Source organism: Puma concolor, chromosome B4 (assembly GCF_028749965.1).
Source record: "Puma concolor isolate L17-30 chromosome B4, mPumCon1.1.hap2, whole genome shotgun sequence".
NCBI lineage: Eukaryota > Metazoa > Chordata > Mammalia > Carnivora > Felidae > Puma > Puma concolor.
The window spans coordinates 16124703-16138702 of NC_141673.1; the positions used below are offsets into that span (position 1 = coordinate 16124703).

General features: G+C 39.7%; 1 protein-coding gene across 2 annotated transcripts in view; it reads right to left on the reverse strand.

Annotated features, from left to right (window-relative positions):
- POLR3B (RNA polymerase III subunit B) overlaps positions 1 to 14000 on the reverse strand; it is a 105535-nt gene that overhangs the window by 73851 nt on the left and 17684 nt on the right. For both annotated transcript variants that reach the window (XM_025926658.2, XM_086712460.1), the window contains exons 9-11: positions 13525 to 13633; positions 5411 to 5533; positions 541 to 660 (exon numbers count right to left, since the gene is read on the reverse strand). In XM_025926658.2, the coding sequence (XP_025782443.1) occupies positions 541 to 660; positions 5411 to 5533; positions 13525 to 13633 (352 nt within the window). The remainder of the gene's footprint in view (positions 1 to 540; positions 661 to 5410; positions 5534 to 13524; positions 13634 to 14000) is intronic.

Genomic DNA, 14000 nt, shown 5'->3' on the forward strand with positions numbered 1-14000 from the left:
GCCTGCTTCGGATTCTGTGTCTCCTCCTCTGTTTGTCCCTTCCCCGTTCACATTCTGTCTCTCTCTCAAATATAAATAAAAATATATATATATGATATATATATATATATCATATATATATGTATCATATATATACACCCACACATATGTATGTGCATATACATGTATGAAATATACATATACGAAATATATGTGAAAATTAAAAAAAAAAACAAAACACCTAACACCATCTCTGCCCTTCAAAACCATGAAATCTAGTAGAAGCACTAATATAGGTATGAATATAAAAAACTGTAATTTTAGATCAAAAGAACCACAAGAGAGTAAACAGGATGATAATGATGGAATACAGCTAACATTCCCAAAGTACAAATAAACCACTGATAATGGGAGATTATTTCCACGGGGGCAGCCCAGTCCTTTTCAGAGTCTCTCTTTTCTTACAGAACCAGATTTTAATTAATGTAAACTTGTATTCAAAATTCCTCAACACAAGGACCCCACAATGACCACAGCTTAGACTTGTTCAGTGCTACTCACTGGGACGTGCGTCAGGATGGTAGAAGCCAGGAGTTCTCTTGCCTCCTCTATTTTGGTCTTCTTTGGTCCACCTCCCCACATCCTTTGCCTCCTTACTTTGTTCCCTATATATTTTAACGCCTATAAAAACAGAACATAATGATGTTTGAATGACACCACTAGAGGAAATTTATTAAACACCAACCCACACATAACACTATAAGCAAAAAGACAAGGATTCTGGTTATAGAGAATGCTGCATGAGGTTTAGTCAAAAATCAACATTTGTCATGGATCAATGACAAAAAGCATTATATGCTGTCCAATACACTGGTTCCCTTATTTTATAGTTTTCTTATTACAAAATTGATACATGATCACTGTAGGAAATTTAGAATATACAAATGAACAGATTATGCATATATACACACATGCATTACATATATGAAGCAGCCACCAATCCTCCTCCCAGAGAGAACCACTGTCCACAGTTAACATTCTGGAGCTGTGCCTCTTTTCCCTCAAAAAGGAAGCACATCGTGTTAAGACCTCTATCCTGAAAGCTACAAAGCATTGCTGGGAGAAAACAAAGCCTAAGTAAATGGAGGGTTATGTCATTTTCATGGACTAGGAAGGTTTAATAGTGTTAAGATGGCTTACTGTTACAATTCTCTCCAAACTGACCAAAAATCTATTGATTCTACAATTTACTTGGAAATGCAAAAGACCTAGAATAGCTAAAGGAAAGTTGGAAGATTTACATTACCTACTTTTGATTAGAAAGCTATGGTACTCAAGGCAGTGTGATACTGGCATAAGGACAAATAGATCAATGGAAGAAAATACATCCAGAAATAAACCCATGCTTTCATGGTCAGATGATTTTTGACAAAAGTACCAAAGCAATTCAATCCGCAAGGGAAAATCTTTTCCACAAATGGTGTTGAAACAATTAAGCAGCTACAAAGTAAAAAATTAACTCTGACCTCTACCTCACAACAAATAAAAAAATTATTAGTTTAAGTGGATTTTAGACATAAGCATAAATACTAGAACCATATTCTTGCCCTTGGAGTAAGAGAAATTTCTTTACACAGGACAGAAATCAATAACTGTAAGTCAAACCAAAAAAAAAAAAAGTTATGATACATAAATCTGTCAAGGGATTTATATCCAGAATGTTTTTTAAAGGACTTTTAAGTTCAATACTAAAAAGACAACTCAACGAGGAAAACGAGCAAAATATCTGGACATACTTCACCAAGAAAGTCAGTCAGTAAGTCCATGAAAAAGTGTTAAACATCAGTAGTCATCAGGGAAACACATATTAAAACCACAATGGTACAGACACCACTAAACGCCTAGTAGAATGGCTAAAATTAAAAGGACTGACAAGACCAAATGTTGGTGAGGACGCGGACCAATCAGAACTCTCACACAGGGGGGTGGGACTGCAAAATGGTACAACTGCTTGGGAAAAAGGTGTGGCAGTTCCAACTTTATAAAAAGTTATATTCACAATGGCTCTTTGATCCAACAATCCTATTTGTAGGTACATATCCAAGAGAAATGCTGAAGTGTCCAGGCAAAGGCTTGTACAGGAATGCATACAGCAGCTTTATTCATTCCGAGTGAAACAACCAAGTGCCCATCAACAGGAAAAAATAAACTGTGGTATATTCATACAATGGAATGCTATTCAGTAATAAAATGGAACTGCGTGGATAAATGACATAAAAGCAACTTGGATGAATATCAGCCAGTACGCTCAGCAAAAGAAACTGGCCACAGAAAAGTACATACTGCATAATTCCACCTATAAAGTTCTAGAACAGGCAAAATTAATCTGTGGTGAAAAATCAGAACAGTGGGGAAGAAAATCAGAGGACAGAGGTAAAAAGTAGCTAAGAAGGGGCATGAAGGAACTTTCCAGGGTAATGGAAAAATATTCTACATCTGATAAAAATTATGCACAATTGTGCAATTAAGACTTAGAATTTATGTATGCTGAAATGTACATATAAAAATGAAGTATTAAAAACTAATCAAATAACTGGTGAGGAGTAGGTAGACATTTACATGAAACAAGAATGTCAAAGCGTTTTGTAATTATCAAAGCTGTGTGGTGGGCACATGAGGATTCATAATACTAATCTGTATACTTTGTATGTGTTGAGGTTTTCCCATAATGAAAAGTTCTTCAAGAAGAAGATGATGTGGTTCTTATTATTCTGTAGCAACAAATGAACGCACTTTTTTGTTTGTTTGTTTTTTTAAATTGGCTTTCCGTTAGAAGAGAGGGCTAGGATTCCTGATTCTTTACCTTGAAATTCCTGTCCCCAGTTGAATGTCTGGGAAATTTCTTTTCTGTGCTTCAAAACTTAGCTCAGGTATCACTTCCTCTCTGAAGCCTTCCTAACCCCACTCCTTTTTCTCTACTTGAATTCCTTATGGATAAAAAACTAAGTGCTTTCTTTCCACTTCAGACCACACCGTAATTTGATTGTCTATTTATGGGTATGTCTCTCCAACTAGACGTTGTGTCATCTTTTTCTTTGATTCTCACTGACTGGTTCAGGGCCAGGAACTGAACAGAACTCCTCCGTGGTGAGATCGGGACATCAGACCCAGGATCTTCTCAGTTAAACATCCGTTAGAGCAGATGATAAACTAAGACTGTGCCAAGCCTTGCTGCAGGGACCTAGCAGCAAGTGGGGACCGAGTAACTAATGAAAGCAAGCCCACAGTCAGTGGGAACTGCCAAGAGACAGGCAGTTCAGTCTTCCCTAAACTAAGCTGTCCTCATTAAATTTTGGTCTTCCAGTTCCCTTGGGAAAGAGGCTAAAGATCCTTCACTTTGAGGGAAAAACAGAGGAACACAGGGGAGCCCAGTATCCCTTCTATATAGCAAAAGTCAGCTCTTCCTTAAAATAATTAATAATGTTGCCAAGGGTTCATAGTATGAGGGTTGGCGTAAGAGCCCAGTCTGGTCACGAACAGGCCAAGATGACACCCCCAAGTGCATCCTATCCTCCAAAAGGCTAATAATTTCTTCTCTCTATACCATAGCCCTTGACAAGGATGATAGAAAACGTCCGTGACCAAGGCCCAGCAAAAGGCTCTGTGGGCAGAAGGAATGGAGGAGAGACTGAGAAGGGAGGCATTAAACACAAACACAACGCAGGTGGTTTAGCAATCCACTAAGTGCCATGTTGTCAAAAGTTCTATTATAGAAGAATACACTGCAGATCTGCTCCATGTTCACTTAGAATAACAAATAGCCACACTGCCCGAACTCGTGTTCAACTTACCAACCATTTCGGAGTATGCATTTCTCTATAGCCTCTTATTAGCTGCGAAAAATTATTCAATGTTCTAATCCAGCACAAAGAGTACAAACCATGTCAACCTTACACCCCCTGTTTGTATATTCCCCTCACCTTTAACTGAACTTCTCTCATTCAGTTAGCTAACTTTCTGTCAGCACCTATTTAAAAAAAATAAATGATTTTGCAACCCACTATTTAGCCTTTTCACACAAGCCACACCATGGTGTTACAGGGTTATCTGAGCAACAATGATGCTATCTGTTATAAAATGAATATTCACAGATCTCACTGAATCCGCTGAACTACCATTAAGGTAAACTGCTCTTCCTCAGCATTTCGTAGCTTTGAAGGAGAGAGCGTGTCTCCCCACATTGAGCCAACTCCTGGCTGTTTCTTAACGTTTCCTCTTCATGTTCTTGGAACCCTTGTACAGTACAATTCCAGTTGGAAACAAAGATTCATGAACACTAAATATTTTGTTTTCAATAAAGACCACAGATAGAACCTCCTAGATCCAAACAACTTCTCCTGATGCCACCTGCCCAATAACTGGAGCTATTACTTAACTGCATAAAAAGAGGAAGGCAGTAAATCCCTACTGGTTTGTGCCTTGGGATTATATATACACTGACGTACAACGATCAACCTTCTTGAATGTTTTTCTGACTCTAAGAAAACATCAACACACACTAACAGATGTAAGTGGGAAAATGCTACCTCTACAAGCATCCTGGGTAACAAGGAAAAAGCAGCCTGGAATTTACACCTTGTTGAAAGTAACCCACAGAACAGACAATGTACGTATGGATACGTAAGAACAGTCTGCTGTGCTTCGATAGCAGGGAATCCCTGCCTCCCAGGGCTATGAGTAAGGCCACCACTTTACATGGAGCAAAGTACTTTACAAATGTGGGACTAAACATTCTAAATGTGGGCATCAGGGCTCCCTGTCACCAGGGCAGGAAGTACAATTCATTTTATTATGTTTAGCATATATATCTCCCTGTCTTCATCTTTGAGTGTTGTGTCCTAAAATCCCCAGGTTCCAACTAGGAATTCCTTAGCAGGTCGATGAAGGCTCTACAGAGCTCTACCCTGGTAAAGGGTTTCTGATCTTGAATTTTCTTGCTGATGACGCTGGGAATTCAGAAAAAGGGATTCAGACCACACTGGACACTGAAAGCAACTGGAAGTAGGGAATAAAAGGGAAATTGAGGAGAACTGAGGGAAAAAAAAGTCTTCTACACTGGAGTTGTTGTAGTTCAAAATCATAAATCATTTAGGCAAATAAATGAAAAAAGCACACTTGCTATTATATCAGAACAAAAGCCTCTTGGCCACATATCCCCCTTCCAAGTTAGACACCACAGGCTGATAATCTGTCAAGGCAAATTCCTTCTTCCAATTCCTAAAGTACAAGTCAAAGAAGCTTCTCTACTGGTCCTCCCCAACACCCTCCCACACCTACACCCCAAGAAGTGACTGCATCCGATGCTTTATCCATGGGCAGCATTAAATTTCCAATTCCCTTTCATAGCAAAGGACGACATGAAAAGACACACCTGCATCTGTGTGAAAATCTGAGCTTTCTGGCACTCTTCCAGACTGGGCCCAAATGCAGCCATCACGTGCTCCTCTGTTCCAATCATCTGTACAATTTCCTGGTCACTCTCCACACCCATGGCCTAGGAAGGAAAGAAAAGATAGAAAGAGTGTTGGCTTTGTGTTAACTCACTGACATTTGCTTATGCTAATTCGGCATTGTTTGTGGGTATTACTTCTAAGCAAAAGCTAGCTCTTTTCTCAGAAACGGTGCCATCTGGCATTGGCAGCCATAGCACAAGCTGCAGAAGAACCTGAAAACAGAAATTTTGATTCGGAAGACGAAAACAAACATTCTCAAGCACTTTTTGCATGTGTGTCATCTTCTAAAATGTTTAAATAGCCTAGGAGTTTCATCATGAAAAAAGGAGGTAGGAAGGTATAGTGGAAACACTGGTCACAATTACAAAAACAAACTGAAAACAAAAACAAATAACAAAAACCAAAAACCCCAAAACAGCCAAAGGGCACAAATCAGAAAATACACATCGCTGAAAACAAACAGAACCCCAATTAATTTTGTCACAAGACTAATTTTTCTGAGAACTGTCAAATCGTTCACATTTAGGCTAAAGGGATTTTTCTTAAAGGATGTTTTACCTCACTAGTCTGGAGATATCAAGCTATCCTTTACGCAAGTTTAAAAAGAGGTTTTTTAAAACACTAAAAACACACTCAAGAGGTTTAGGAAACCCGCTTCTCTTAAGTGTTTCAAGGTGGCAGCCGGCAGCACAGGTCTTTGTAGATTCCATATGGCACGAAGGCTCACTCCTTCACACACTTGCCTGGAATTCTGCCACATCAAGAAATAGAGCATAATCTCACTACACCTCTCTTGGCGGAGAAAGAATCTGCTTCTTAGAAGTTAGGGGAAAAGTTATGTTTGCATTAAAATTCTTCCTTTAGCTATGCAGAGAAAACAGAACCAGGAATAACTATCTAGTGAGGATTCGATGCTCTGGTTCCTAGTTCTCCACACACGAGGGAGAAAGGGAAAACTGAATCTCAAGTTCCAGTAAGGAACATCGAGAACACGCGCCGGAGTACAACAGAGACGGCACCTCTCTAGGTCAAGGGATCTCAGGTGTCCATCCTAAAGCAAGGTCAAAGACAGACCTCACAACCACTACCGTCCCGTCACCTTGTCCACCTCAGTTTTCTTCATTTCTGTAACAAGAAGATTCAAAATTCTACAGTCCTCTGTTTGAGTAATCTCTCATCCAGAAATTCCATCTGGATGCTTTAGGATCAGATGTCAACTTACTGAAAGTTCGAAGCTTTCAGGGGGCGGGGAGCTAAATATATGCTATGTCCCCCCTCTGAGGCAAACCGTAGCGGTTTAGAAAAGGTTCGCCAATTCTTTGACCCTCTCTACGAAAGGTAAAAAACTAATTCTCCTCTTCGAGTGTGGGCTAAACTTAATGACTCGCTTCTACAGAAAAAAAGGTGGAAGCCACAGAGTACAACTTCGGAGCCTGGTTAGAAACAGCACTGCAGCCTCTGGCTTGCTCTTTCTCTTAGAGTGTTCCTCTGGGGTGGGGGTGGGGGGGTGGGTAGAGAAGCTAGCCGCGGGTAGTGTCATGAAGACACCGGAGCCATCTATGGAAAGGTCTGATGTGGAGGAGCCACCATGAAGGCAGACCTTCCCACGCCCCAGCCCAGCCTTTGATGACTTCAGCCCTGGCTGACATCTTGACTCATGAAAGACCCTGAGCCCGAGCCACCCAGGCAAGCAACTGCCAAATCTCTGACGACAGAAACTATGCTGAATTTGCACAAAAACTAACAGACCAACTTTTGGCATTAGATTCACTACTGAAACTTACAAAAAAACCCTTTTTAAACATGTAACTTGTTTCATCCAAACATTTTTTTGTTTAGTGAACAATAAAGATGCTCTCAGGACACAAATCTCTTTTGTATACTTTGATTTTCATGTCCTTTTATCTCTAATTAAAATGATGCATTTGTTCACGTCGATGCTAGGCATAAACTCCACTGTTTAAAAATTACATAAATTCGTTAAGACACTCAGCACTTCATGGATTAAAGGAGAGCAATCCTCGAAAATGATCACTTCTAATTTTTAAACAAATGAAACAAAAACAAGACCCTAGATTATCCTTTGAACAAGCACTGAGTGCATGTGCTCTGACAGCTATGGCCCGTACGGACAGCTGTATACGTTTCCTCCTTGGTCTACAAGAAGCCAGCCAGAGATACCAGAAGAGACTATTTCTCTGTGAAAAGCTAATCAGAACATAAATTAACTTCCACTTGTCAATCTCAAAATAATATTATCGGGTTCTGGGGCACCCGGGTGGCTCAGTAGCCTGAGCATCAACTCTTGGTTTTGGCTCAGGTCATGATCTCACAGTTCAGGAGATCAAGCCTTGCATCAGGTTCCACACTGACAGCATGGAGTTTGCTTGGGATTGTCTCTCTCTCTCTCTCTCTCTCTCTCTCTCTCTCTGCTCCTCCCCTGTGCTCACACGTGCACGCTCTCTCTAAAATAAATAAATAAAACAATTTTTAAAAAAAGAATGTTATGTGGATGTCAATGGAATAAAAATATAAGAAAAACAATACTAGGGCAACTAATTTGCAGTAGAATCCAATCACCCTTCTCTAAAATCTTTGATAATAAAACTTTGTAACTAATACACTACCCTCTCAGAGGAAAGTGCAAACACCAGAAGAGAGCTATATGGGCAGATGCTAAACCTAGTATGTCCAGATAATACAGCAGGACAAGGTCTCACTGGGACAGAAAAAGAATCTTGGAGCTGAACTGGCAGTAGCTTTCTGGATCCACCCACCCCCTTTCTTTAGGCATGTCAACATCTAAATCTTCTGAACTAAGGCCACCTGGATTATTTTAATAATTAATTTTTAGTTTAGAAATCTCCAAATGGGAGAGACTATATACTTCATCACCCATTTTGGTGTTTAATAATAATGAAAAAGTCCTTCCTCATTTGACATTATTATGAATTTTTGCTTCAAGTTGTCCCAAGGCTGAATCTAAGCGGTAATTTGATAACTGCATAAAATTTTCAAGTGTTCTAACATGATCTAAACAGACTGCTTAGGCCCTCCAAATATTTCTAAGCCATGAAGTGAAGATATGCCAAGCACATGGTAAATGACACCATATGTGCAGAAAGAATCATCAGTGGCAAAGCTTTGCTCTACAAGGACTAAACTCTTCCTATACTGGGTCTCTGAACCACAGGGTGATAAGTCAGGTCATCATCAAAAGCGCTCTAGCTCCAAAGACCAAACTGATTTTGTGACTGTTTAGCCTTGGGATGTCACAGCTACAAATAAATGGCATATTGCTATGGAAACGATAGCAAAATGCCCAACCATTTTGCTTCACAGACATAATTTAGATATCTGAAAACTAGCTTTTATATATGGAACTCTTTGTACTCCAGATATCTGAAATCATTTCACCTGATAAGTCAGAAATAAGTGCTACATAATGACCTTATGAACAATTAGCAGAGACAATACGTTTCAGCAGGTCACCCAGTCTGGCCATCAGCAATAAGATGAACAAAAGTAAGAGAATATGCTCTTTAAAAAGGGCATGAAATCTCCTTGGATGGCCGCGAAGTGTGACTACAAGTGTGACGTTTAAAGACAGACGCTAATGAGCAGAAGAGAAAAACCTGCCCACTGATGGGGATATGCTGAAATATATGATGTGAAAGATGGGAAGGGATTAAGTCCTTCAAATACCTAATATTCAGAAGTCTCTAATCTTTCTTTAGACAGAAATCAATCTATTATTACTCAAAGTGGTCTTAGCAGATAAAAGAACAGTAATAGCCCTCTTTCACTCTGCAGTTTTTTCTCTTCAAAGATCAACAATTTTAATGTAAGTTGGTTTCCAAGAAACAATGCCCAGCTCCCTTGAAATCTGATCTTTTCTGTAAAAACTTTCAGACTACAGATGCCATCACAGTGCAACTGCTGAATACTTGGGAATACAAAATGTAAAGGGGGAAAAGATTCATGGGCAGGAGAACCTTTGTAGTGATTCAAGTCCATAAATAAGGCTGATCTAGGTCTTAAAAGCTTTAGCCATCATATTCAGACCCAGCATGAAACCTGGAAACCCTGCTGCTTCTGTCACTTTTAGCCAATTGTTGGTTACAATCAACAACCATCAAGTCCTAATGACTGTCAAGGTCTGTGTTAGGGCCACACAACACAAAAAGAGAAATGATGGACTTTCCTGGTCGCCCAGTTTATTTTGCTCCTGCATAAGGAGAGCGAAGGCAAGAGAAACAGTATCTTCTTTCTAGGCCATCCACTTTTCAAAATATGCGTGATTTCCTTTGCTCTTCACAACAACCCTCTCAGGTGAAATTTTCACTTTATAGGGGAGTTATCCAAGATTCAGGGAGACTGGGAAATCTGTCTGGAGGTCACACAGCTAACAAGTGGAGAAGTGGGAATTAGGCCTATGTCTGTCTGGTGCTAAGCTCTCCCAAATCCCGTGCTGCTCCCCAGATGGAAAAGTCTTAGAAGTTATCAAACAAGGTTCCATCAGGCTTTTAAAACATCCCTCTAGCGGGAGACCACAAAATGTGACTACCTGTGACCAATGTATTTAGTTTATTCAAACAGAAAAATTTTAATTGGTTGTTTCAATTCTTACACATGGCTGATTAGAATATAAGGTTACATTTCAGGAAGAAAGTTTGGCAACATGCACCGAGTTTTTTAAAAACACATATAATTTCATTCCCAGGAGTTCAGTCTCACAAAATATTCAGCAACATGCACAAACACGTATGTGGAAGAATACTCAGGGCTGTGCATAAGATGGAAAACTTGGAAAAAATGGCACCTGAATGCTGTCCTACAAGAAACTGGTTAAATAGATTATACCACCCACACTTCTGTACAATGCCTACCAGAAATAATGATGTAGCTCTGTATTTACAGATACAGAAAATTCACTGGTAAGTGAAGCAGAAAAAATAAAATAAAACCCATGTATATATTACAAAAGCAAAGGAAAAAGGGTCTGAAAAAAAGTGTAGCTAGAAATGGAATTCTGCTTCTCAGTGGCTTTCTAAATTTGTACAATTCAAGAACTGTTGTATAATCTCAACTACACATTACCTAAAAATGCATATTGTTAACTTATAGGCCCATTTTAAAAAGGATTTAAGTTGGCTCTAAATACACATACACATTTGCAACATAATAAACAAATTTGAAAGAAATGGTCTTATCAAAATTTTGTTACCTAGCCAAAAAAGCATTTAATAAAGGTTTTCTGATTTTAATGTGTCCATGTGTCTAGTGATGTATTTTCCATGTGAATGACAGAAGACTATGAGCATTAGAATTAATTTGTAATTTCTGGTCTAAGGAATGCAGTCCTATGCATCTTTAAGCCTCTAAAACATCCATAAAAGTCCTTTGATGCATAGGAACACACTGCCCTCTGCTGGAGATGTAATTCTACACAGTCAGATGAAATTCTCTTTACCCACTAACCACCGCTATGGACACAAGACACTGCAGGGTACTAGGGGATCCTTACGAGAAATGCCAAAATTACTTCCATGCTTTAAAAATATAAACCTTGAAGAAGTATAATGAAAAGCACATTTAAGACTTCTCTTTGCACCCCCCCCAATATAATGGTACTGCTACTGTGATCATCATCGTCAATCATCACTGTCCTAAAAGGAAAATAAATGCCAGCATCTCAGAGAACTTATAAGCACATTAAGTTGCACTAAACATTAAAAAAATCTCCTACAGTCCTCTCCATGTAATTGCATTCAGAATGCAGTTATTTCCTGAGTTAGAGAACCCAGCTGATCAATACCCAGGAACAGCCCGGGGCATCCCTCCCAGCGACCAACTAGAGCCTGACAGGAAGGGGCCCGTCTCCCCGCCTCCTGGGCCCTGGCAGGGTCACAAGTCCAACAAGACAAGTTCAAGTCCTTCTCTCTTACTCCTCTGAGGTGTATACCCAAATGCTTTTTTCCTTTTTAACCAGCTTAGTTACCTCCATCTCAGAGGCTCTCTATTTTCTCCCCTTGCAGCCCCCAAAAGGTTTCAGATATCGTTAACAACTGCTGAGCAGGAACATTTAACTCCAAAGTGAGTTAACTCTAAATGAGAAACAAGTGTTATCAACCCCTAAAATCACCCCACGTCCCCACTCTCAAGATCTCTTCAGTACTGACTCAAACTGAACTCTTCATTTCGATCAGCCCTAGTCAGGACTCACTTTTGGCCCATACACAGTTGGGCACGGGTCTCCTCGGCTGCTGTGCTCTCCGGAGGCACTGCAAACCCTGAATGAGAGAACACTGAAGCACTGCACCAATGGGAAATGCACTTGTGTCCTGCGGGCCTCTGGTTAGGTTTTCCTCCACCCATCAATACAGAACCTTGTTTGACATGGCTTTCTCCTTAAGGACACCTTATTCAATGTATGTTGTTGACTCATTAGCACTGAACTCACAGCCAACAGCACTTAACTCATGCCTGAACGCAGCTTATCTGACACATGTGTTTTCTCCATAAGGCACATCATGGCCTTCTTGTGCTTTGAAAAGATAGACATCACTTCAGCCCCTGGCTTGGGGGCCACTTTAAACAGCAAAATCCCCCCTCCCCCAAAAACACAAAAATGTGAAACAACATGGCACTAAAGAGACCATGGTAAGGGCTCCTGTTTACAGCTTGAGAGTGGAAACAAGAAGGCAGAATGTCACCTTCTTCAACCTCAGCTGGGAACATAGAGCTTGGGGACTCAAATTTGTCACTGCTCTGAGCCTGTGCATGTCTGTGAATAACTGTAAAACCACCACCAGTGATGATTTCAGGGTCACAAATAAATTTCAGCACGTATAACTGACAAGTGCAAAATTCACAAATGCTGAGGGTCAACCGTATAACATGATGGTATTTTTAAATTTCGCTTGGTGACTAATACTACAAGTGTTCATAAAATGTGGGGAACATTTAGGTCCCAGAGCAGGTTAAACGGGCTGCTGTGCGGTCACAAGTATATACCATTTAAACATAATTTCTGTGTGAAAATATCTTTTGGATTCTATGTCACCAGTTCATAAACAAGCTGAAAAAAATCAATTTTAAAATTCATATTTATGTAGAAACACACCAGACTCCCGAGTCCACAAAAAAACAAACTTGGGGGGCGCCTGGGTGGCTCAGTTGGTTAAATGTCTGACTTCGGTTCAGGTTGTGATCTCACGGTTTGTGGGTTCCAGCCCCACCATCCAACTCTTTGCTGTCAGTGAGAAGTGGAGCCGGCTTCAGATCCTCTGTTCCCTTTCCCTCTCTCTCTGCCTTTCCCACATGCACATTCTTTCTCTCTCAAAAATAAACACTAAAAACAAAAAACAAAAAAAACTTAAACTCTTTGACCTAGAAAAGTCTACTGCTAGGAATTCAGCCTACAGATACCCCTGCCCCTGTATAACGTGATACTACAGCATTTCTATAACAGCAAGAGATGTGTGTATCCACCGAAGGAGGGATGATTAAACTGTGGTACAGCCATAATAGAATAGTTTGTCAAACAGAATGTGGTAGCTCTGTACCAACTAATAACACAATCTCCAAGACAGAAGTTACAAAAAAGAAAACAAGCTAAATGAAAAATGGTGTGCAATGTATGCAAGTAAAAAACAGAACAAAACTCTACCATGTACTCATGTGCTAGCACAGGCATAGACTGTCTTTAGAAAGATGCACAAGAAACCAGTAACAGTGGTGTACCTGGGTAGAACAACTAGGTGGTTAGGTATGGGTGGGTGGAAGGTTTACTTCTCACTTTACACCCTTAAAATTTTTAATTGTGTAGCTACTAAAAAATAGTATTTTTTAATATCTGAATCCTGATCTTAGTAGCTTTCAATTTAAAATATATTACATACCTGACAATTTATCTATGCCACAAATCTTTCTATTCCTAGAACTCTTTATCCTCCAAATTTCTAATTACGTATGAAAACAAACCAGAGAAAGACTCCTTACAATTTCCAGTAGGTACCTGCAGCCTTACCTTAAATATGATTACAATGGGAATATCCTCTGACAAAGTATTGTGCCGCAAATAAAATCGACCTTGCTTTACAGCCATATTGGTTCTGCTTTTTTTCTCATGGGTAGAGCTACAGGGAAACAAAAGTTGGTTAAACTGTGTCCCTGCCTGGTTTCAAGCTAGTCGCGTGCAACAGCAATGATCAATAAGGTTCACCAATCAATAACCATCTGTAAGGTCCTTCCTAACAGATGCCTTTTAACAATGCACAACTCGCCACTTCCATGAATATTTAAAATCTACTACGATGTTTCTTTAGCTTTGAGATTATGGTGAAAGTGTTGTGGGTCAACGAGTGACACTCACCAATTCATTCTGATTTACTTCACTTTGATTCCACCTGAATTGCTTTGATTCAGTGTGGGGTACATTCATGAGCAATTTTATACATTTCCAAAGATAAACCTCAAAATGAGCCCCTATGTACTAGGAGTGTT